At 40.2% G+C, this 24,291-nt stretch overlaps 1 protein-coding gene across 1 annotated transcript in view; it reads left to right on the forward strand.

Moving 5' to 3' along the window:
* CDRT1 (CMT1A duplicated region transcript 1) overlaps nucleotides 1-24,291 on the forward strand; it is a 95,538-nt gene that overhangs the window by 63,053 nt on the left and 8,194 nt on the right. Inside the window, exons 10-13 of the mRNA XM_007945584.1 lie at nucleotides 4,196-4,344; nucleotides 5,318-5,460; nucleotides 16,146-16,304; nucleotides 18,848-19,119. Of these exons, the coding sequence (XP_007943775.1) occupies nucleotides 4,196-4,344; nucleotides 5,318-5,460; nucleotides 16,146-16,304; nucleotides 18,848-19,119 (723 nt within the window). The remainder of the gene's footprint in view (nucleotides 1-4,195; nucleotides 4,345-5,317; nucleotides 5,461-16,145; nucleotides 16,305-18,847; nucleotides 19,120-24,291) is intronic.

Raw genomic sequence — 24,291 nt, forward strand, 5'->3', positions numbered from 1 at the left:
GTTCCACAATCAACATCAATATAAGGAGCAGTGAAGACAACAGATGACATATTGCATTAGGCAAATCTGCTGCAAAAGACCTCTTTGAAATGCTGAAGAGCAAAGATGTGTCTTTGAAGACTAAGGTGCGCCCAACCCAAGCCATGGTATTTTCAATTGCCTCATATGCATGTGAAAGTTGGACAGTGAATAAGGAAGACCAAAGGAGAGTTGATGCTTTTGAGTTGTGGTGTTGGAGAAGAATACTGAAAGAACTTCCAAAAGCACCAACAAATCTGTCCTGGAAGAAGTGTAGCCAGAATGCTCCTTGGAAACGAGACCAGCCAGACTTCATCTTACCTACCTTGGTCATGTTGTCAGAAGGGACCATTCCCTGGAGAAGGATATCATCCTTGGTAAAGTGGAGGGTTGATGAAAAAGGTGAAGACCCTCAACAAGATGGATTGACACAATGGCTGCGATGATGGGATCAGGTGTAGCAAGGATTGTGAGGCTGGCTTGCATTTCTGGAAGTTCTCTGTCAATATACTGCTGCAACCATTTTGAATTATCTTCAGTAAGATTTTACTTGCATGCAATATTAAAGATATTGCTCGATAATTTCCACATTCTGTAAAGGGATGACCTTTCTTTGGAATGGGTACAAATATGGATCTCTTCCAGTCAGTTGGCCAGGTAGCTGTCTGCCAAATCTCTTGGTATAGCTGAGTGAGTGCCTCCAGCGGGGCATCCGTTTGTTGAAACATCTCAGTGTGTATTCCGTCAATTCCTGGAGCCTTGTTCTTCACCAATTCCTTCAGTGCAGCTTTGATTTCTTCCTTCAATACCATTGGTTCTTGATCATATACCATTCCCTGAAATGGATTAACATTGACCAATTCTTTTCAGTACAGTGAATCTGTGTATTCTTTCCATCTTTTGATGTTTCCTGCATCATTCAATATTTTGCCCATAGAATCTTTCAATATTGCAACTCGAGGCTTGAATATTTTCTTCAGTTCTTTCACCTTGAGAAATGCTGAGCATGTTCTTCCCCATTGGTTTTCTACCTCCAAATATTTGCAAATTTCATTATAATAATTGACTTTGTCTTCTCAAGCTGCTCTTTGAAATCTTCTGTTCAGCTCTTTTATCTTGTTGATTCTTTCATTTGCTTTAGTTACTCTCCATTCAAAGGCAAGTTTTAGAGTCTTTTCTGATATCCATTTTGGCCTTTTCTTCCTTTCCTGTCTTTTTAATGACATTTTGCTTTCTTCATGGATGATGCTCTTGATGTCATTCCACAATTCCTCTGGTTCTCAGTCGTTGGTGTTCAATGCATCAAATCTATTATTTAGATGGTCTCTAAATTCAGGAGGGATATAATCCAGGTCATATTTTGGCTCTTGTGGACTTCTTTAATTGTCTTCAACTTCAACTTGAAGTTGCATATGAGCAGTTGATGGTCTCTTCCACAATCAGATCCTGGCGTGGTTTTGGCTGAAGATATTGAGCTTCTCCATTGCCTCTTTCCACAGATGTAGTTAATCTGATTCCTTTGTACCCCACCTGGTGAAGTCTACATGTATAGTCACCATTTATGTTGTTGAAAAAAAAAAGGCATTTGCAGTGAATAAGTCATTGGTCTTGCAAAATTCTATCATGCAATCTCCAGCATTATTTCTTTCACCAAAGCTGTATTTTCTAACCACCAGTGATACTTCATTGCTTCCAACTTTTGCATTCCAATCACCAGTGATAATCAATACATTTTGATTGCATGTTTGGTCAATTTCAGACTGCAGAAGTTTATAAAAATCTTCAATTTCCTTGTATGTGTAAATTTGAATAATAGTAATAACTAGTCTTTCTTGCAAGCATATGGATATTATCCTATCACTTATGGATAGATCTTGAAACATTCTTCATGACAATGAATGTCATGCCATTCATCTTCATTTGTCATTCTCAGCATAGTACATCATATGGTTGTCTGATTCAAAATGGCCAAAATGATTCCATTTCAGCTCACTAATGCCTAGCATATTGATTTTTATGCATTCCATTTCATTTTTGACAACTTCCAGTTTTCTTAGATTCATACATCGTACATTCTATGTTCTGATTATTAATGAATGTTTGCAGCTGTTTCTTCATTTCAATTTGTACCACACCACCAAATGGAGATTCCAAAAGCTTTACTTCATCAACATCATTAAGGTTGGCTCTACTCTGTGGAGGCAGCCCTTCCCCAGTCATATTTTGAATGCCTTCTGACTTGAGGGGCTCATCTTCCAGCACTGTATCCAACAATGTTTCAAGGCTATTCATAAAGTTTTATAGTAATACATCAGACAGTGTTTCACTGCTGTTCACAAGGTTTTCGTTGGTCAATTCTTTGAGAAGTGGATGGCCCCTTCCTTATTCTGAGTCTGTCTTAGTCTGGAAGCTCCACTGAGCCACATCCACCATGGGAGACCTTCCCAGTATTTGATAAACTGGTGGTATAGCCTCAAGCCTCACAGCAACACGCAAGCCACCACAGTACAACAAACTGACAGAAGAGTAGTGGACCATTTACACTAGCTACTAGAAAGATAAAATGTTTGAGAATAAATCTCACCAAGGACATAAAAAAACCTAGACAGATAAAACTACAAAACACTACTTCAAAAAACTGTAAGATATCTGCATAAATGGAAGAACACACTATGCTCATGGATAGGAAGATTGAACATTGTGAAAATATCAATTCTACCAAAGGAATATGCACATTCAATGCAATCCCAATCCAGATTCCATCAACATTCTTTAAGGATATGGAAAAACCAGTTCTAATTTTATACGGAAAGGAAAGAGCACTCAGATAAGCAAAGCACTACTGAAGAAGAAGAACAAAGTGAAGATTTCACACTCCCCAATATCAAAACCTACTATACAGCCAAGTAGTCAAAATAGCCTGGTTTGGTACAATGACAGACACATAGACCAGTGGAAGAGAACTGAGAACCTAGAAATCAATCCTTTGACCTATGATCAGCTTATCTTTGACAAAGGGCCAAAATCTATTCAGTGGGGAAGAGATAGTCTCTTTAACAAATGGTGCTGGCAAAACTGGATATCCATCTGGAGAAAAATGAAACAAAATCCATACCTCACACCATACACAAAAATTAATTCTATAGGACAGAGTAGAACTGCTTCATAGGATTTCCAAGGCTGTAAGTACTTATGGAAGCAGACTATCTCATCTTTTCCTGTGCAACAGCTGGTGGGTTTGAACTGCTGACTTTTTGGTTAGCAGCCCAATGCTTTAACCACTACACAACCAGAACTCCTTGTGTTATTATTAGTATTGTTATTATTTTGTGTTAGGCCTATTCATTCTGTGCCTGAGAAAGAAGGTAGTTTGGAGGCTGATCAAGCAAACACTAGTATACTTATCCTTGCATATATTGTGCCTACTCTCACCTTCTTTCTTCTGTTATCACACCTGCCTGCCCACTCTTGTATCCTCCTAGCACTTGCAGTATACTAGACAGTTGCTCTAACGTAGTCTATGTAGAAACAGCATTAAGTTCACCCCTGTCCATGATAATTTTTCAAATAATAAAAATCTATAAGTCAGAATCAGAAACATTTAAAACTCTAGATCTTTCCTTTTTATTTTGTGGATAGAAGGTCTGGGTCAGGAGAACAGCATGGGGAAGAAAGATGACTTTAAACCAGTGAGTTGGCATGGAGTCAACTCTTACTCATGGCAACCCCATATGTATCAGAGCAGAACTGTGCTCCATAGGGTTTTCAGTGGTTGATTTTTTGGAAGTGGATCACCAGGCCTTTTTTCTAAGGTGCCTCTGGGAGAACTTGAACCTGCAACCTTTCAGTTAGAAGCTGAGTACTTAACTGTTTGGACCACTCAGGGTTGAGGAAGAGGCTTATTGGAGACAGCTTATTGGGTTAGCATCTGGACCCAATGCTGAGTTCCAGAGTTAGAGCCAGTTCTAATGCATTGCCGGCTCCTGAGGGCCTCTGGTCAGGAGCTCTGTGCTGCAGGTGGATGGAGCTATTGATGGAGCCTGGCCAGGAGGAGGCCTTCTACACCCTGACTTGATGGGCTCTGCTTATCTTTGCTTCTGGGGTTGGACGCTGACTCAATTGTACTCTTTCCCATCCTTCACTCCCTCCCTTCCCCTTCCCCCTCTCTCCCCTTCAGTGTGGGATATAGATACAGGGAAATGCCTGAGGACGTTTAAGCACAAAGACCCCATATTGGCCACCAGGATCAGTGACACCTACATCGTGAGCAGCTGTGAGCGAGGGATGGTCAAGGTGTGGCATATTGCCACAGCCCAGCTGGTAAAGGTGAGAGGGCAAGGCTGCAGGGGACTGGTGGTCTTCCCAATGGGACTCCCCAAGCCATCCTAGAGTGACTGTGTTACAGTAATCAGAGGGACAGATGTGAAAACTGAAGTGGAAGATGGCCAAAGTAGGGTGGTCTGGGTTGTGGAGGGTCAAGGGATCCCCCATCCACATCGTGACCCATGTTGTCACAGGGATGGTAGGGCAAGGCTGATGTCTTCCTGGGCACAATATATGCACCCCAGGACCTTTGTAAGAGCAGTACTCTTATACTCTTCCAGAGTATTCTGCCCTGGTGCTGGAATGGGGCAAGGGGATGAACAAAGCTGTGATTTTTCTCTCCTTACTCTCTGATGAGAAGAGAACATAAACTGCCTTGAAAGTGATTTCAATGTTCACACACACACATAACCAAAAAGAAAAACGACCAAAACACAGGCTTGCTGGATCTGAACTCCCTAGTCCTTGTGGGTGTTATTGAGGTATCATTTGTACCAGGAACACAGACTCTCAGTGAGAAGCTGCTGGCCTGGCTTCTGGATGTTTCCCAAAGTCTTGTTCTCACTGTGGTCTAAACAGCAGTGGCAGTTACAGGGACCCCCAGTGCTCTCTCAGGTTCTGACAAGGGCTTGGGGAAGAACAGCTTACTCTATGCCTTGTTTGCAGCAGAGGATGCTAGTTTCTGATCCTGATGCTCCAGGAAGATGGGGCCTGCCCTAGTCATAGACCCACCAGGAGCAAGGCCTCTTCCTGATCACATTCCTTCTTAACTGGAGAGAGAACCCTGGTCAGAAGGGAGCACGGACTCCACTGATTTTAGAGCAAAAGTGCAATCAGCTCAAGTAAACAGCAAGTGAGTGGCAGACATGGATTGCTGGAGTGTGGATTTGGGATCTATCTAAAGAAGCCTCCAGGTTTGGTTCTTGGAGAAGTCACAATCTGAGTAGGCTGAAACCAGTGGCATTCTTTCTTGCAGACTCTCAGTGGCCATGAGGGAGCAGTGAAGTGCCTGTGCTTTGACCAGTGGCATCTCCTGTCAGGAAGTGCTGATGGCCTGGTCATGGCCTGGAGCATGGTAGGAAAATACGAGAGATGCCTAATGGCCTTCAAGCATCCCAAGTAAGTGCTGATGAGGCTTTGACTGCTGAGTTCAGTGGTCTCACCTTTTCCTAGGCTGGGATCTTTAGCAGTTCACCCAGTTTTTCACCACCACTCTCTCTGGTTAGCCATCTCCTCTACCACCCTCACTTGTTCTCTTGAGAAATCACAGCAGATGTTGTTATTGAGAAGTTACTAAAATTTTATCCTTTTGACACAGGTGATAAATTTGTATCTTTTACCTACCAACTTATAAATATTGGGACAGGCATCCCAAACAATGCTAATTCTAGTAAACTTAAAATTCTTGGAACTGGTCTTTATCCTGATAAGCTTGAGTTCATAAAAGCTTAAATTATCCAAGTGCCAAAGGTTTACAAATAACCGAGGGCTTAAAAAAGACACTTGAAAGTCTGTGGGCTACAGTCTATTCCAGGATAGCAAATGGATTTCATTTTACATACCAATTCAAATTTAGTGGTAGTAGCTACTGAGGCCAAGTAGGAAGTATTTTGAGGTCATACTTGGGATTATTTGGAAAGGGTATTGTGTTCAATTAATGCTGCCTACCATGGTCAGGATTTTCCAGCTGCTCTATGCCATTCCTGTACTTCATAAATAATTCTTCCTTCCCTTGTTGTTGTTGTTTGCCATCGAGTTGGCCCCGACTCATAGCAACCCCTCCTTGGGTTTCCGAGGCAGTATTACTACGGAAGTAGGATTGCCCAACCTTCCTTCCGAGGAGTGGCTGGTGGGTTGAACCACCAGCCTTCTGGTTAGCAGTCAAGTGCCTTAGGCACTATGCTACCAGAGCTCCTCTTCCTTCCCTAGTTCATTATAAAAAAAATTCCAGGAAACTAAATGATACTCTAATTGATAAAACAAGTAAGTAGATTTCCCAGAGCATCTTTATCATGAGATAGTTCTTTAGTAATACTTTTACTAAAGTATCTTACTACACTTTTAGTTTACCCTCTTACTCAATGTTTAGTAAAAAGTTTTAGTAAAAAGTAAAAGTTTAGTAAAAGGATATAAAGAAATCTAGGGTCATATATTACTATATCTGGGTTGAATACTGGGTGTTGTTGTTGTGTATCTTAATCTCAGGTTGTGGTCTGCTATTGTTGGTTCTCTGTCTGAAGGACTCCTGTTAGCCTTTCTTACAAGGTTCGTCTGGTTTTTAAAAATTCCCTTAATTTCTGTTTATCTGGAAATGTCCTGAATTCACCATCATATTTGAGGGATAATTTTGCTGGATATATAATTTTTAGTTGGCATTTTTTTTTTCCTTTCAAAGTTTTATATATGTCTTCCCATTGCCTTCTTTCCTGCATGGTTTCTATTGAGAAATTAGAGCTTAAGTCTTATTGGTTCTCCTTTGTAGGTAACTTTTCCTTTTTCTTGATCTACTTTCAGGATTAGTTCTTTGTCTTTAGTTTTGGAAAGTTTATTATGATATGTCTTAGTGATTTTCTTTTGCAGTTTTGAGGTTCATTGAGCTTGTTGAATTCATATCTTCTCATCTTTCATAATATTAGGGAAATTTTCTTCCAACAGATCTTGAAATTTTCATGTGCTTTTTTCCCCTCTTCTTGTTCTGGAGTGCAGAGAGCTCTGGTGGCATAGTGCCTAAGGCATTTGAGTGCTAACAAGAAGCTTGGTGGTTCAAACCCACCAGCCACTCCATGAAAGGAAGACTGAGCAATCTACTTCTATAAAGTTTTACCATCTCAGAAACCCAAAGGAGGTCACTATGAGTCAGAATCAACCTGATGGCCGTGAGTTTGCTTTGCTTTTGTTGGTTCTGGAATGCCAATCACACATTTTTTATTCTTCTTAATGGTACCTCACATAATTCTTAGCCTTCATTTTTTCCCCCAATTGTTCCCCTAACAGATTAGTATTGAGATTTGTCTTCAATTTTGCTAGTTCTCTCTTCCATTGATTCAATTCTACTCCTTTGCCCTTCCAATGCATTATCTATTTCTAAAATATTAGTAATTATCTTCTGGATTTCTATTTGCTGTCCTTGTACAAAGGAGCTATTGTGGTGCAATGGTTAAAGAACTTGGCTGCCAACCAGAAAGTTGGTGCTCTGAATCTACAAGCTGCTCCATGGGAGAAAGAAGAGGCAGACTGCTTCTGTAAAGATTTACAGCTTTGAAAACCCTATGGAGCTTTGTCCTATAGCATTGCTATGAGTTGGAATTGACTCAGTGGGAATGGATTTGGTTTTTGTATGGTTTCTAATTTTCCAATTATTTTGACAATTTGTTCTTATATTGTTTTACTGAATTCTTCTAGCGTTTTCTTTGTGTTTCCTTAATTTTTTGTATACTTTCCTTGATTTTTCTCTTACTCTGTTGTAGGAACTTAAGGATAATTCTTCTGATTTCCTTATCAGGTAGTTCCAACAGAATTTCTTCCTCTGGAAGATTTTCTGACACTATATTTTGGTGACTTGCTTGGGACATCTTATTCTCTTTTGATCTGTGATTTGAAGTTTTCTGTAGTCTCCATGACATTGTGGTATTATTGTACTTACTTGTTGATTGTATCTTGGTTTGTATCTCCCTGATTTTTTTGTTATTGTTGTTGTTGTTTTAATATATCTGAGCAATAGGGCAGGTGTGCTATTCTGGTCACTAGTTTGGAAGCACTGGGGTGCTCACCACCTGTCTCCAGGTGGACTTGGAAGGGGGTGGGATTGTAGGCACGAGTCTCTGATCTCTAGTCAGGTAGAGAAGCTAACGGTTTATTTGGCTGTTGTATAATGACACTGTGTGTCATTGATCCAGTGGTGCTTGAGCAGTGGAACTCACCCACGTGGTGGGTGGCAGGTGTAGTGGGTATGCTGAGTAAGTCACTGGCTCCCGACTGCTGAGTAAGAAAAAGAAAATAAAGGGGGAATGTGATGAAAAAAAGAGGAGAAGAAAAGGAAAAACAAAGAGTAGAGGGAAGATGGAAGAGGTAAGGAGAAAGAAAAGAAGGGAAACAAAAAAAGGGGAAAAACAGCATAGTACTGTTGCAAGCACTAATTGTCAAACGTAGCTATTGTGGGAACTCAGTGCTTGGTCTTTGGGGGCACACACTAACAAAAGCACAGGAGTAGGCACTGTTGAATGTGGAGGTGGTGGGAGGCAGGGCACCCATTCTATGGGATTATAAAAACGAAGGAAAAAGAGGAAGGGAAAAAATAAAATAAATAATAAAATAGACAAAGGAGTTCTGGTAAGATGGCAGAATAGGTAGAAAGACTGCACAGGCCCTCTTCAACAAAGAAAAGGGAAATGAATTAACACAGATACAGAAGATAATACTGCACCTCTGAGCCTTGAAGGGAAAGATATAGAAGTGTACAAAACTCCAACTAGCAGAAGAATTTGCATGAAAATACCGAAAAAGGAGACATACAGAGCTGTGGTCTGGTAGTGATCCTGATGGCACACACAACTTGGATATTGCCGAGTGGTGGTCAGACTTAAGAATTAACCCAAAAATTGGGCCTGCTAGCCAGGGACTGCACAGAGGACTGCTTGGGTGGCTGGGGAATAAAAGGGAAAGCAATGAAGAGGACAGCAGGCTGAGCTGTGGACTTTTGTCTGTCTGGAGGGCGCAGCCATTTTGAATGTTTATAAGCAGTTTGACCGTTTTGGATATGAAAGCAACAGTGTTCTCCCAGTTTCCAGGGACTTAAGAACAGGCTCCACTTGCCAGGAACCCCAAGGACATTCCGGATCTGGGTGACTGGAAAGGTGCAACATTCCCCTTGTTACTCTTATACCCCACACGCTCTTGGTGAATGGAGGTGTGGCCATCTCTCAGTCTCACCCACCTTCTGGGCCCACAGGAACTCCACTCTAGTCTGTGTGCTCAGAGAGAGCCTGGGTGCCCAGCCCCGGCCTACCACCATGTTTTTTTTTTTCTCTTTTTACTGTTTCTTAGTTTGTTTGTTTTTGTCTGTTTTAAAACTACTATTATTATTACTACTTTTGTCCTTTTCACTATAATTCTTTATTCTTCCCTTCCCAGGTTCTAGTTTTCAGGTTTTTTATTTTCTCTGTTCCTGGTTGCAATTTTTCATTTTTCTTTACTGTGATTAACCCCATCCTTTCTACTCCTTTTTGCATTTTTCCCATGTTTTTCTTCATTATTCTCTTTCTCTACCTTTTTTTAATCTATTGCCCTCTCCCCAGATGCTTCAGGGTTTTTTTTTTTTTTTTCCCCCCCCCCCCCTTTTTTTTTTTTAGTTACTGTTCTGGTATGATTACAGGGTTTACTTTTGTCCATTTGATTTGTCCAACCTAATAACAACAACAAAAGTAGAGGGTCAGAAAAAAGGGGAAGACCCTCAATGAGTTGGATTGACAAAATGGCTGAAATGATGGGCTCAGGTATATCAAGAATTGTGAGCAAGGCACATGACCAGGCAGTGTTTCATTCTGTTCTACATAGGGTTGTTATGAGGTGGAGTCAACTTGATGATACCTAATAACAATAACAGCATCCTCTCATTTCAGTCTGGAGGACACCGTGTGGCATTCAGATCTGCTAGTGATGAATTTTCTTAATTTTCATTTTTCTGGAAGTGTCTTAATTTCTCCTTCATTTTTTAAAACGTAATTTTGCCCATTATAGAATTTTTAGTTGACAGTTTTTTTCTTTCACTCTTTGAATGTGTCATCCCACTTCCTTTGTCCTACATGGTTTCTGATGAGAAATTAGCTATTAATCTTATTGAGGGTCATTTGTATGTGATGAGCTGCTTCTCTCTTACTGCTTTAAAAATTTTCTCTTTTCCCTTGGCTTGTGACAGTTTGATTATGATGTATCTATATGTGAATTACTTTGAGTTTATCCTACTTTCAGTAGTTTTTTGAACTTCTTGGATATATGGATTAATGTTTGTCATCAAAGTTTGGAAGTTTTCAGTCATTATTTCTTCAAATATTCTGTCCCCTTTTTCTCCTGTCCTTCTGGGACACCCATTGTAAGGAATCCCACAGTTCTCTAAGGCTCCATTCAATTTTCTTCATTATGTTTCTTTCTGTTCCTCGAACTGGATAATCTCAATTGAACTCTCTTCAAGTTCACTGAATCTTCTGCCTTTTTAAAATTTGATGTTGAGGTCCTATTGTGAGATTTTATTTCAGATATAACACTTTTAAACTCCCAAATTTTTATTTGGATTCTTTTATAATTTCTAACTTTATCTAACTATTGATATTAATACTCTCTATTTGGTGAATATTTTTCTCATACTTTAGTTTTGTGGACAAGATTTCCTTTAGCTCTTTGAAAATATTTATACTACTTGATTTAAAGTCTTTGTTTAGAAGCTCAATCCATGGACTTCTTCAGGGACCATTTCTACTGATTCTTTATTTCCTTGTGTATGGGCCATATTTTCTAGTTTCTTTATATGCCTCATTATTTTTTGTTGAAACTTGGACATTCTGAATATTATATTTTTTGTTTCTGCTGTTTGGCATAGATTTTGTTGCTTGTTTGTTTAGTGACTTTTCTGAATGAATTCTGTCAAGTCACTGTTCTGTTCGCTTGGTTGTGAGCTAATGACTAGACAGAGATTTTCTTGAATACCTGGCATGAAAATATCTCCTCAATCTTTGCTTTTGGGCTCTGTGTGCATTTTGAGGCAAGCTTTCAACACTCAATTAGATAGTTTACAAATCTGCCCTGGCCTTTACTTGCTGTTTGCACAAAGCCTTAAGCCAGGGCTGGGAATTTAGGGCCTTTATGGTCTCTTCTAAGTGTATACACAGTCCTGCACAGGCATGTGACCATTTAGAGTCCAAAGAATATGTCTCAGCTTTTAAAAACTTTATGGATCCTTGATTTCCCAGTTTTCCCTCCAAAGCTTTTTGGTTAGTGTATTATTCTGCCCCAATCTTTTGCCTTAGGCAGCAGTGACTAAAGCATTTGCCTGTAAATGTTTTCAGCAAATGACTTCTAGGTAGCAGTTTTAACACTAGATGAGTTCCTACTCAGACAAAGAAATAAAGACAAACCTTTTGAGCCAGACTACCAGGAACCCACCAGAAAGATAAAATATTTCTTTGTTGTGTTCCTTTCAGTATCAGGGATGTGGGCAAGAGCAAAGAATGAGACTAGGGTCAGTTAAAAAGGAAGCCTGATGAGACCCCCAATACTATGGCACTGGAATACACTCTGTGCCTGGAATAAAACTCACCCCCAGGGGCTGGCTCTCAGCCCAATAGTTAACAAGATGTACAGGCAGACCACTCAACCCACGATGACGCACCTACATACTCTATGGTAATATATTCCTTAGAGCAGTGGACCACGGGGCACCAGAGGACCAACATTCAGGTTGAGGAAATACGGGACAAACACGAGTGCATAATAAATATGAGGGGGATATATGGATTAATGTTTGTCAAAGAGTGTAATTAATAATGACTGAAAACTTCCAAACTTTGATGACAGGGGAAGGGTTACAAAGTAGGGAGGGGAGGAGACTGGGTTAGGGTTGGACACGGTAAATAGGGAGTGAAACTAAATGTACATGTAATGTTGAGTGTAAAACAAGCTTTTAAAATAAAATAAAAATAAATAAATAAAGGGGGAGTGTGAGGCAGTAGCTGAGGGTAAGGGTTGATTGGGTGCCTTTTGAAGCCCCTGCATGCCCTTAGTATCTAACATCTGTCTTGATTTTGGGCTGTGTATTTTTCTGCTTATGGATTTTTCAGTGAATTTTCAATAGTGGATTTTAATCATACTTTGTGTAGATTTTCATCACACTTAGAATAAAACTATGAAAATTTTCTCTTATGAGTAATAAAAAAAACAATACAAAACAAAAAATTCCCACAAACCTGTCATTACTGAGATTCAGCCATTTTTACTAAATAAGTACTTTCTGGGTCACTGCAAGCATTTGTCTGGTTAATTTCCAGAGTCCAAAAAAAGTTGATTCTGACAGTTTTTGCAAGGTTTTTTCTTGCTTTTTATGGAGAGGCAGAATTTTGGAGTTCCTTACTCAGCCATTTTCACTGATGTCACTTTCTGCATGCCTTTGGATGAAGAAGAAACACAGAAGGAGACAAATGATTTATTTCTAAGACAGAGATAAAGCCTGAAAGGAGACTGAGCTATGCCAAGAACATAATAATCACCACTGTAAAAAGTACTGGGATAATTTTTAAAATATACTTTCATCAATTTAATGCCTATAGCAACCATGTGAGGCAGAAATTACTATCTACAGAGGAGGAACTGAGGATTGAGAGGTTAAGTTTCTTAGTCAAGGTTTGTTGTTGTTGTTGTTAAGTGCCGTCAAGTCGTTTCCGACTCATAGCGACCCCATGCACAGCAGAACGAAACACTGCCCGATCCCGCGCCAGCCCCACAATCCCTGCTATACTTGAGCCCATCATCACAGCCACCGTGTCAATCCATCTCATTGAAGGCCTCCCCCTCTTTCGTCAACCCTCCACCCTACCAAGCATGACATCCTTCTCCAGGGAATGGTCCCTTCTTACAACATGACTAAAATAGGTGAGATGAAGTCTGGCCATTCTTGCTTCCAAGGAGCATTCTGGCTGCCCTTCCTCCAGGACAGATCTGTTAGTTCTTTTAGCAGTCCATGGTACTTTCAGCATTCTTCGTCAGCACCACAACTCAAAAGTATCAACTCTTCTTCGGTCTTCCTTATTCATTGTCCAGCTCTCACATGCATACCAGACGATTGGAAATATCATGGCTTGTGTCAGGTGCACCTTAGTCCTCAAGGAGATATCCTTGCTCCTCAGCACTTGAAACAGTTCCTTCGCAGTTGACTTTCCCAGTGCTACACGTCATCTAATGTCCTGACTGCTGCTTCTGTTGGCATTGATTGTAGAACCAAGCAACGTTAAATTCTTTGACAACCTCAATCATCTCTCCATTTATTGTGATGCTGCTCCTTGGTCCAGTTGTGAGGATTTTTATTTTCTTTATATTGAGACATAATCCATACTGCAGACTGTATTCTTCAACCTTCATCAGTAGGTGCCTTAAGTCATCCTCACTTTCAGCAAGCAAAGTTGTATCATCTGCATATCTCAGGTTGTTAATGATTCTTCTCCCAATCCTGATACCACGTTTTTCTTCATATAGTCCAGCTTCTCGGATTATTTGCTCAGCATATAGATTGAATAAGTGTGGAGAAAGAATACAACCCTGACGCACTCCCTTCTTGATTTTAAACCATGGAGTGTCCCCTTGTTCTGTTCGAACGACAGCCTCCTGGTCAAGGTACAGATTCCTCATGAGTACAATCAAGTGCTCAGGAATTCCCATTCTTCTCAATGTTATCCATAATTTGTCATGATCCACACAATCAAATGCCTTTGCATAATCAATAAAACACAAAACACAAGTAAACATCTTTCTGGTATTCTTTGCCTTGAGCCAAGATCCATCTGACAACAGCTATGATATCCCTTGTTCCACATCCTCTTCTGAATCCGGCTTGAACCTCTGGAAGTTCTCTGTCAATATACTGCTGCAAACGTTTCTGAATTATCCTCAGTAAGATCTTACTTGCATGCGATATTAATGATATTGTTCTATAATTTCCACATTCTGTGGGATCCCCTTTCTTTGGAATGGGCACAAATATGGATCTCTTCCAGTCAGTTGGCCAGGTAGCTGTCTTCCAAATCTCTTAGCATAACTGAGTGAGTGCCTCCAATGGGGCATCTGTTTGTTGAAATATCTCAATCGGTATGCCATCAATTCCCGGAGCCTTGTTCTTTGCCAGTTCTTTCATTGCGGCTTTGACTTCTTCCTTCATTACCACTGGTTCTAGATCTTATGCCACTTCCTGAAATGGATGAAGGTCGATCAGTTCTTTTTGGTACAGTGACTCTGTGTATTCCTGCCATCTTCTCTTGATGTTTCCTGCATCATTCAATATTTTTCCCATAGAATCTCTCAATATTGCAAGGTTATAAGGTCAGTAATTGGTAGAATCTAGTTTTGATCCTGGATTTTTCTGATCCCAAAGCCTGTGCTTTTAATCATTAAACTATAATAATATAAACTATACCACCAAATGTCACAGGAACCTACGAGAAATATAAGCCCAACTCAGGCAGATCAAAAGAAGTACAAAAAGAGGCAAACTTCTCCTACCACAGGGCATTTATCCCAGTGTTGGATTATCTGACAGGCAGATAAGATGTGCTTGGGGAACCACAAAGCTATTAAATTTCCATCTTGAAAAATAGTAAGACTTTGCTGGACTTTCTTACACACATTTTTCAGGCTAGTATGATTTATGCATTTACTTATGGATCATGTTGTAGTGGTTAAGGTATTTGGCTGCTAACCAGTAGGTCAGTGGTTCAAACTCACCAGCTGCTCCCCAAAAGAAAGAAGAGGCAGACTGCTTCTGTAAAGATTTACAGTTTTGGACCAATGGGGGTCACAATTAATCAGAATTGACTCTATAGCAATGAGTTTGGTTTTGGATTTATGGATGATGTAAGGAGGATTTCAAGCCACACTGTTTTTTGGACATGTTGACCAGCAGGCTCCTGCCTTCCAGAGTCTTTGTTGTTTGTTTTAATGGTGGTTGCAGCCTTGAAAGGTCTCTGTCTGGGCCTGGAATATTACCAAGACTGAGGTGAAATGGTATAGAGTGGATGACATTCTTTTTACACACTATAGCAATGACCATGCTTTGAAAACATGAGTCACTTTTTCAACCAGTATTTACACAGGGACTGCTATGAGCTAGTCATTGTGGATTATATGATGAATGATGAATAAGACATGGGTTGTTCCCAAGATAATCTGACAACATACTGGAAGTCTGTGTATATTCTATGAGGTGGCATGTGGGGGAGATGGCTTTATGGAGAAGATGGCATATAAGCTTACACCATGGATGGACTTGAATGAGTAGAGATGGGGAAAAATCAATGGACTTGCTTTGCATATAGGATCTAATATATCAGTGGCATCAGATTCAACTTTTCAGTGTTATTACCAGCAACAGGGTAATTATACTTCTCAGACTTTAATACTCTACATATCTGGAGTCCAACTTGGACCTAGCTGTTTTAGGGAGGATTTTTTTGAGGTATCTACCTATTCTCCTATCTTCTCCCTTTTCCTTCTGGTCATCACAAAAGAACACTCATACATTCAATTTTTCTGGGTCCAGTTTTCGTTAAGGATGTTTCGACTGAAAGAATGGGAAAGTGCTAATTTAAGATCAAAAAGAAAATGTTTGAATACCAGGTGTTTGCTTGATACAATAGCAACCATTTTCCCTCTGGTTTTATTTCTGCTTTACATAATATTACTCTTCTAAAAAGGAAAAGAAGCATTAAATAATTCTTATAATGACTTTTGTAGAAGTAAACAACCAGGATTCAAATGACAAAAGTAAAATCATGATGATACATATCTCAGACAGTAAAACAATCTGACAAAAGCCTTTTTGCTTTGCTTCTTGTGGCACCATGACCAAGAAGAATAACTGTGGAATGGGAAGAGTTAGCATGCCATATCTTGAAGGCTGATGGTTTATATCCAGGATTATCACATGATGGGAAACATCACTTCAGTTGCCAATACTGCCTACCAGCCACATACAACATACCCCAAACTACAAACAAACACAGGCAGCTTACCAGAAGACAGGTATTACCTATTGCTCTGTTCCCTTCCAGGGAGGTGCTCCACGTGTCTCTACTCTTCCTCCGGGTCATAAGTGCCTGTGCAGATGGCAAGATTCGCATTTACAATTTCTTAAACGGGAACTGCCTGAAGGTGATGAAAGCCAACGGGAGAGGTGACCCAGTGCTGTCCTTCTTTATTCAGGGAAACAGGTGGGTGGTAGGTGTAGAGGTCAGAACCATGAGAAATTCTGTTTTGGTTGTGTCTTTTTTTTTTTTTTTTTCTCCTCTGGGACACTAGCTGTGGATCTGCCGAGAGTAGGAAGAGTGGGCAGGGCTCCCCTTTGATCTGGGCTGTAGTGAAGGAATAGTTTTATGGGGAAATAATTGGGCTTTGCACAAAACAGCAATCAGGAAACAATCAGAGTTCATTCTGACTCTTAATTTGTTCTTAGTATTTGGCCAAGTCACATTTTTTTTGGGGGGGGGAGGTCATAAAATGGGGCAAAATGGTTTGCTGTGTTCTTTGGTGGTGCAAATGTTAATGTGCTTGGCTGCTAAGCAAAAGGCTGGTGGTTCAAATCCATGCAGAGCTACCATGGAAGAAAGGCTTGGTGGCCTGATTCTGAAAAATCAGCCAATGAAAACACTATGGAGCATCGTTCTATTCTGACACATAGGGGTTGCCATGAATCACAGTGGATTTAATGGCAACTGATTTTGGATTGTTTGTTTCAAGGACTGCAGTTTTCTATAAACGTGCAGTCCCAGCTTGCTCCTTGATCATGCATTCAGCTGCCTGAGACTTCCATCACCTGTCTCCAGTGTCCCACTTCTGATGCAGAGACTTAAAGGGGGCTGGGCTGAGAGATTGGCAGTAGCAAGGGTTCCAATGGGAAGGAACTGAGCAAGTGTGTTCAGAAACCAGTTCATACCATGACTGAACTTACTGAATATTGCACTGTCCATGTTATATGCTAGTTTCATGGTGATATATGTGAAAATAACCAAATAGAATTAACTTGTAAATTCTAACACAGACACTCCTGAAAAACAGTTTTATCTCCCTGAACCATAATGCCTCCCTTTAAATGAAACTCTGTTAATACTATTTACTATGTTTAAGGGGGAGAAGGTAATAAGGCTCAATAAATCAGCTGTGATACTTTATTATTCACAGCATCTAAAGGATAAGAAAGATGATTACCTTTTGATTTGAGTAAAAATAAGTCTGAGAGAGTTTTCTTATTGGAATGATTCCCCAAACTCTATTCCAAATTTTCCAACCATAACAGTCACTTTCATACAAAGATTATGCTATTAAAAGTCTTAAAATTGCAGCCTTTTGGAGCAGAATGGAGTCTATACATATTATTCCAAGTTCTTGTTTACAGTTATAGTAGATCTGGACACAGAAGGGAAATGTGCTTGCTTAATGAATGTTGTGGATGGTGGGAGGCTGTGCTGGGTGACCAAGTTTAGAAGTGCTTTTTCTACTATAGCATAAAATTAGGGGTGAGGGATGACAGAAATCATCCTGTTTTATATAAAATACAAATGTTCTGTCTAATCCAAGAGTAAGGACAGAGACCCTGGAGGAGGGTGGGCTGCAGGGTCAGTGAGGGAGGGAAGGCTTCCACATCATCCCTGTCATAGTGATAGAAACACTGGGTTTGGATGCTGTGCTAAAAACAGTACATTTCAAAACGTCTATTTGCAGGGTGGAGTCCTTGGGTGGTACAAAATGGTAGTCAACAGGTTGGAGGTTCAGATCCACCCAGAGGCACCTTGGAAGATGCCCTAGTGATCTACTTCTGAGAAATCATTCATTGAAAGTCCTGTGGAGTAGAGTTCTAATCTGACACACATGGGGTCACCATAAGTCACAATGGACTCAGTGGCATTTTTTTTAAAGAATATTTATTGTGTTGTCAGTGAATATTTACATAGCAGTTTATGTTCCTATTCAACAATTTCTATACAAATTTGTTCAATGACATTAGTTACACTGACACTGACATTTTTCATAATGCATGAACATTTTTAAAACTTCCATTCTGGTTGTTCCATTTCCATTAATCTAGTTTCTCTTCCCCCTTATCTTCAAATGTTTGTTTTAAAGTAATTATTGATTATTTGTTCTCATATAGATGATTTTTAAGGAGCACTGTACTTACTCATGGCTGATTTATTTTTTTTTTTAATTTTGTGAGCCAATCTGTTACTTAGCTAAAAGGTGATCTCAAGGGTTAATTTCCATCCAAGACTGAAAGTATTTCAGGGTAAGAGTCTCAGAGAATCCTCTAGTTTCAACCAGTCCAGTAAGTCTGGATTTTTAAAAAAGAATTTGAGTTTTTGTTCCACTATTTTGCTCCCATGACAACTAATTATTATGTGCCAGATGCTTAAGCTTTCTGCCGTGGGTACCCTAGATAATTGACACTCTCTCCAGGAACTAACATGCATTTAAAAATATTTTAACTTGAGAAGCAATGCAACTAGAGTAAATAGGCCCTTTCCACATGTAATTATAATGAAAATATCTACAAAGCTAACCACTCCTGCTGTGACACTGTCACATTTCATCACTTCAGACCCTCCAACACCCTACCCTGCCCTGTTTATGTGGTCACAACTGGACACTGTTCCCTTAGCCTAAGGATGGAATGAAACAGTAATTAAAATGTATATTTTGGAGGCTGGACAGTGGTGGCCTCCACATTCCTTTTGTGAACAATCTTTCATTTTGGTTGCAGGATGGTGATCAATACGGAGAGCAACATTATCATGTTCCAGTTTGAAAATATAAAGTGGCAGTACTGTCAGGATCGAGGAAAACAGAAGAAGAACAAGGATAAAGAGGAGGGAAAGGAAGACAGTAGTCTCACTGATGTTTTCTCTAAGTCTAGCATTCAGGTTCACAGCCTAAGGGACTCTGTATCCAGTAAACAACCTGTTGCCCATGAGGCTTTATGCAGTAAACCTCACAGGTCTCATGTTCTTCTAAAGGCAGCCATGATATCTACAGGTAAAAAGAATGAAAGCCCAGACAATTTCAATGGTAACCAATGGAGTACATGAAGGGATGTCAGGACTGTTTTCTTTGTGGGATATTTTGGCCTATGTTTAGTTTCTTAATGATATAAATTCTAATATTTCTGGAAGGTGAATACCATTCTCTTACATCCACCAAATAATTTGGTAGAAAGGTAAAGCAAAAGGCCTGACTTTCAAGGCCTAGGATTTCACACTCTCTGTACAGTAGATAAGACTAGGTCTCAACACCTGCCATAAAACAAAAACAACCAACCAGGAAACACATACACACACACACATAAGCAGAAAATACAAATATATACTACATAACTGTTTTCCCAGGAAAAGATAAGTTACTATTAGCAGAAACTACTACTTGTCTGTCAGTTTGTCCTACTGTGGTGTCTTGCATGTTGCTCTAATGCTGGAAGCTATGTCATCAGTATTTCAAATACCAGCAGAGTTACTCATGGTGGACAGGTTTCAGAGGAACTTACAGACTAAGACCAATTAGGAAGAGGATGGGGCCAGCTACCTCTGAAAAAGTTGGCCACTGAAAACCTTACAAATAGCAGTGAAACACTGATATAATGCTGGTAGATGAGTCCCTCAGGTTGAAAAGTATTCAAAATACAACTGGGGAAGAGCTGCCTCCTCCAAGTAGAGTTGACCTTAATGATGTGGGTGGAGTAAAGCTTTCAGGACCTTCATTCACTGATGTGACATGACTCAAAATGAGAAGACACAGCTGCAAACATTCATTAATAATCAGATTGTGGAATGTGCAAAGTATGAATCTAGGAATATTGGAAGTTGTAAAAAATGAAATGGAACAGATAAAGATCAATATCCTCAGCATTAGTGAGCTGAAAAAGGAGCTTTGGTGGTATATGGATAAGGCATTTGGCTGCTAACCAGGACAGTGGTTCAAACCCACCAGCTACTCCACAGAAGGAAGAGGGGACACTCTACTTCCATAAAGATTTACAGCCTAGGAAACCCAATGGGGGTTTCTATCAGTCGGAATTGACTAGATAGCAGTGAGTTTAGTTTTTTTAGTGAGCGGAAATGGACTGGTATTGGCCATTTTGAATCAGACAATCACATGGACTACTATGCTGGGAATGACAAATTGAAGAGGAATGGTACTGCATCCAATGTCAAAAAGAACATTTCAAGATCTATCCTACAGTACAGTGCTATTAGTGATAGGATAATATCCATATGCCTATAAGGAAGACCTTGGAAGGAAGATGGGACAGACAATCTACTTCCGTAGTGATACTGCCTCGGAAACCCAAGGAGGGGGTCACTATGAGTCGGGTCTGACTCGATGGCACATAACAACAACAACAACATAAGGAAGATCAGTTAATATTATTATTATTCAAATTTATGCACCAACCACTAAAGCCAAAGATGAGGAAATTAAAGATTTTGATGAACTTCTGCAGTCTGAAATTGACCAAACATGCAATCAAGATATATTGATAATTACTGATTATCAGAATTGAAAGCTGAAGACAAAGAAACATTGGTAGTTGGAAAATATGGCCTTGGTGAAAGAAATGACACTGGAAACCACATGATAGAATTTTGGAAGTCCAATGACTTACGCATTACAAATACCTTTTTTCAACAACATAAATGGTGACTATACATATGGACCCTGACAGATGGAATACACAGGAATCAAATCGACTACATCTGTGGAAAGAGATGATGGAGAAGCTTAATATCAGTCAGAACAAGGCCAGGAGCTGACTGTGGAATAGACCATCAATTGCTCATGTGCAAGTTCAAGTTGAAACTGAAGAAAATTAAAACAAGTCCACGTAAGTCAAAATATCACCTTGATTATATCCCATCTGAATTTGGCGACCATCTGAATAATAGATTAGATGACTGAACACCAATGACCAAAATAGTTGTAGGATGACATCAAGACCGTCATATGTGAAGAAAGCAAAAGGTGAGCCCCTCACGTTGAAAAGTATTCAAAATACAACCAGGGAAGAGCTGCCTCCTCCAAGTAGAGTTGACCTTAATGATGTGGGTGGAGTAAAGCTTTCAGGACCTTTACTGATGTAACATGACTCAAAATGAGAAGAGACAGCTGCAAACATTCATTAAGTATCAGATTGTGGAATGTACAAAGTATGAATCTAGGAAAATTGGAAGTTGTCAAAAATGAAATGGAATAGATAAAGATCAATATCCTAGGCAAGGAAAGGAAGTAAAGCCCAAAGGGATGTCAGAAGAGATTCTGAAAATTGCTTTTCAATGGAGAGTAGCTAAAGTAAATGGGAGAAATGATGAAATAAAAGATGTGAACAGAAGATTGCAAAGGGCAGCTCAAGAAGACAAAGTATTATAATGAAATGTGCAAAAATCTGGAATTAGAAAACGAAAAGAGAAAAACATGCTTGCTGCTTCTGAAACTTAAATAACTGAAGAAAAAATTCAAGCCTCAAGTTGCAATATTAAAGGATTCTGTGGGCAAAATATCAAACTATGCAAGAACCATCAAAAGAAAACGGAGGGAATACATAGTCACTGTACCAAAAAGGACTGGCCGACATTTAACCATTTCCAAAGCAAAATCCACTGCCATCAATTCAATTCTGACTTACAGTGATCTGTAGGGTTTCCAAGGCTGTAAATCTTTATGGAAGTAGATTGCTTCATCTTCCTCCTGCAGAGCAGCTAGTGGGTTTGAACCATCACCTTCTGGTTATCATCCAAATGTCTTAACTGCTGCATCACCAGAGTGCCTTTCTACTTTTTCAGGAGGTAGCAAATGACCAAGAACAAATTATATTGAAGGAAGAAGTCCAAGCTGCATTGAAGGACTTGGTGAAAAACAAGGTTCCAGGAATTGACAGAACACTCATTGAGAGTTTTCAATATACTCATTTATGCCAAGAAATTTGGAAGAAAGCAACCTGGTCAACCGATGGGAAGAGATCCATATTTGTGCCCACTCCAAAGAAAGGTGATCCAATGCAACGTGGAAATTATCAAACAGTATCATTAATACCACAAACCAAAACCAAACTCACTGCCATCAAGTTGGACGTGACTCATAGCTGACTCTGCATGCTGAACAAATAATCCAAAAATCTGGACCATAGGAAGAAAAACGTGGCATCAGGACTGGAGGAAGACTCATTAACAACTTGCAATATGCAGATGACACAACCTTGCTTGGTGAAAGTGAAGATGACTTGAAGCACTTACTGATTAAGATCAAAGACTGCAGTCTTCAGTATGGATGACACTTCAACATAAAGAAAACAAAAATTCTCTTAACTGGACCAGTAAGCAACATCATGATAAATGGAGAAAGAATTGAAGTTGTCAGGGATTTAATTTTACTTGGATCCACAATCGACATCCATGGAAGCAGCAGTCAAGAAATCAGAAGTCGTATTTCTTTGGCAAAGCTTCAAAAGGTCTATTTAAAATGTTAAAGAACAAAGGTGTCAATTTGAAAACTAAGGTGCACCTAACCCAAGCTATGGTATTTCCAATAGCCTAATATTCATGCTTGTCGGAAGGAAGGTTGGGCAATCTACTTCCATAGTGATACTGCCTCAGCAACCCAAGGAGGGGTCACTATGAGTTGGGTCCCACTTGACGGCACACAACAACAACAATATGCATATGGGGAGCTCTGGTGGCATAGTGCCTAAGGCATTTGACTGCTAACCAGAAGGCTGGCGGCTCAAACCCACTAGCCACTCCTTGGAAGGAAGACTGGGCATTGTACTGCCATAGTGATACTGCCTTGGAAACCCAAGGAGGGGTCACTATGAGTTGTATTTGACTTGACGGCAATGAGTTTGATTTTTTTTGTTTGTTTGTTTTGAATATGCATATAAAAGCTGGACAATGAATAACGAAGACTGAAGAAGAATTGAAAATTTGAATTCTGGTGCTGGTGAAGAATACTGAATATACCATGGACTGCCAGAACTCACTGCCATTGAGTCGGATCTGACTCATAGCTACCCTTCCTTGGGTTTCTGAGGTGCTATCACTAAGGAAGTAGAATGCCCTATCTTCCTTCAGAAGAAGGAACAAATCTGTCTTCAAAGAACAGATAGAATGCTCCTTAGAAATGAGAATGGCCAAGTTCCAGCAAGATGGCGGATTAGGCAGAAGGACTGGACAGACCCTCTTCAACAAAGAAAAGGGAAACCAATTAACAGACAAAGAAGATAATCTTAGACCCCTAAGCCTTGAAGGGAAAGATACAAAAGTGGACTAAACGCCAACTAGCAGAAGAATTTGCATGAAAATACCAAAAAAGGAGACACACGGAGCTGCGGTCTGGCAGCGACAGACGGCTTGGAGATTCCCGAGTGGTGGTAGGATCTAAGAATTAACCTAAAAATCACCCTGCTAGCCAGGGACTGCACGGAGGACTGTGCAGGTGGCTGGGGAACAAACGGAGAAGGTGAAGAGAAAGGTGGGCTGAGCTGTGAACTTTTGACGATCCGGAGGGCGCCACCATTTTGTAGGTTTAAAAAGCGGCTTGACTATTTTGGATATTTAAAGAGACAGCGCTCTCGCAGAGAGCTAGCCAGGGACTGCACACAGGACTGTGCACGGTGGCTGGGGAACAAACGGAGAGAGTGAAGAGAAATGTGGGCTGAGCTGTGGACCTTTGCTGGTCTGGAGGACACTGCCATTTTGAAGGTTTAAAAAGCTGCTTGACTGTTTTGGATATTCAAAGAGACAGTGCTCTTGCAGATTTCTGGGGCTTAAGAACACGTTCTGCTTTCCAGCAACCCCAAGGACACGCGGGGCCTGCAAGACTGAAAAGGTACGACATTCCTCTTGTTACTACACCCTACACCCGCTTGGTGAACGGAGGTGTGCCCATCCCCACTCCCATCTACCTTCTGGGCCCACAGGAGGTCCATCACAGTCTGTGTGCTCAGACAGAGCCTGGGTGCCCTACCCAGTCCTCCACCGATTTTTTTTTTCTTTTTCGCTTTCTTTTTCCCGGTGATTAGTTTGCTTGTATTTGTCTGTTTCAAACCAACTAATATTATTAATACTTTTGTCCTTTTTATTGTTATTCTTAATCTTCCCCTACCAGGTCCTAGTTTTGGCATTTTTTTTTTTCTCTTCCCTGTGCCTGGTTGAAATTCTG

Source organism: Orycteropus afer, unplaced genomic scaffold (genome assembly GCF_000298275.1).
Source record: "Orycteropus afer afer isolate SDZICR_OR568_19922 unplaced genomic scaffold, OryAfe1.0 scaffold00139, whole genome shotgun sequence".
NCBI lineage: Eukaryota > Metazoa > Chordata > Mammalia > Tubulidentata > Orycteropodidae > Orycteropus > Orycteropus afer.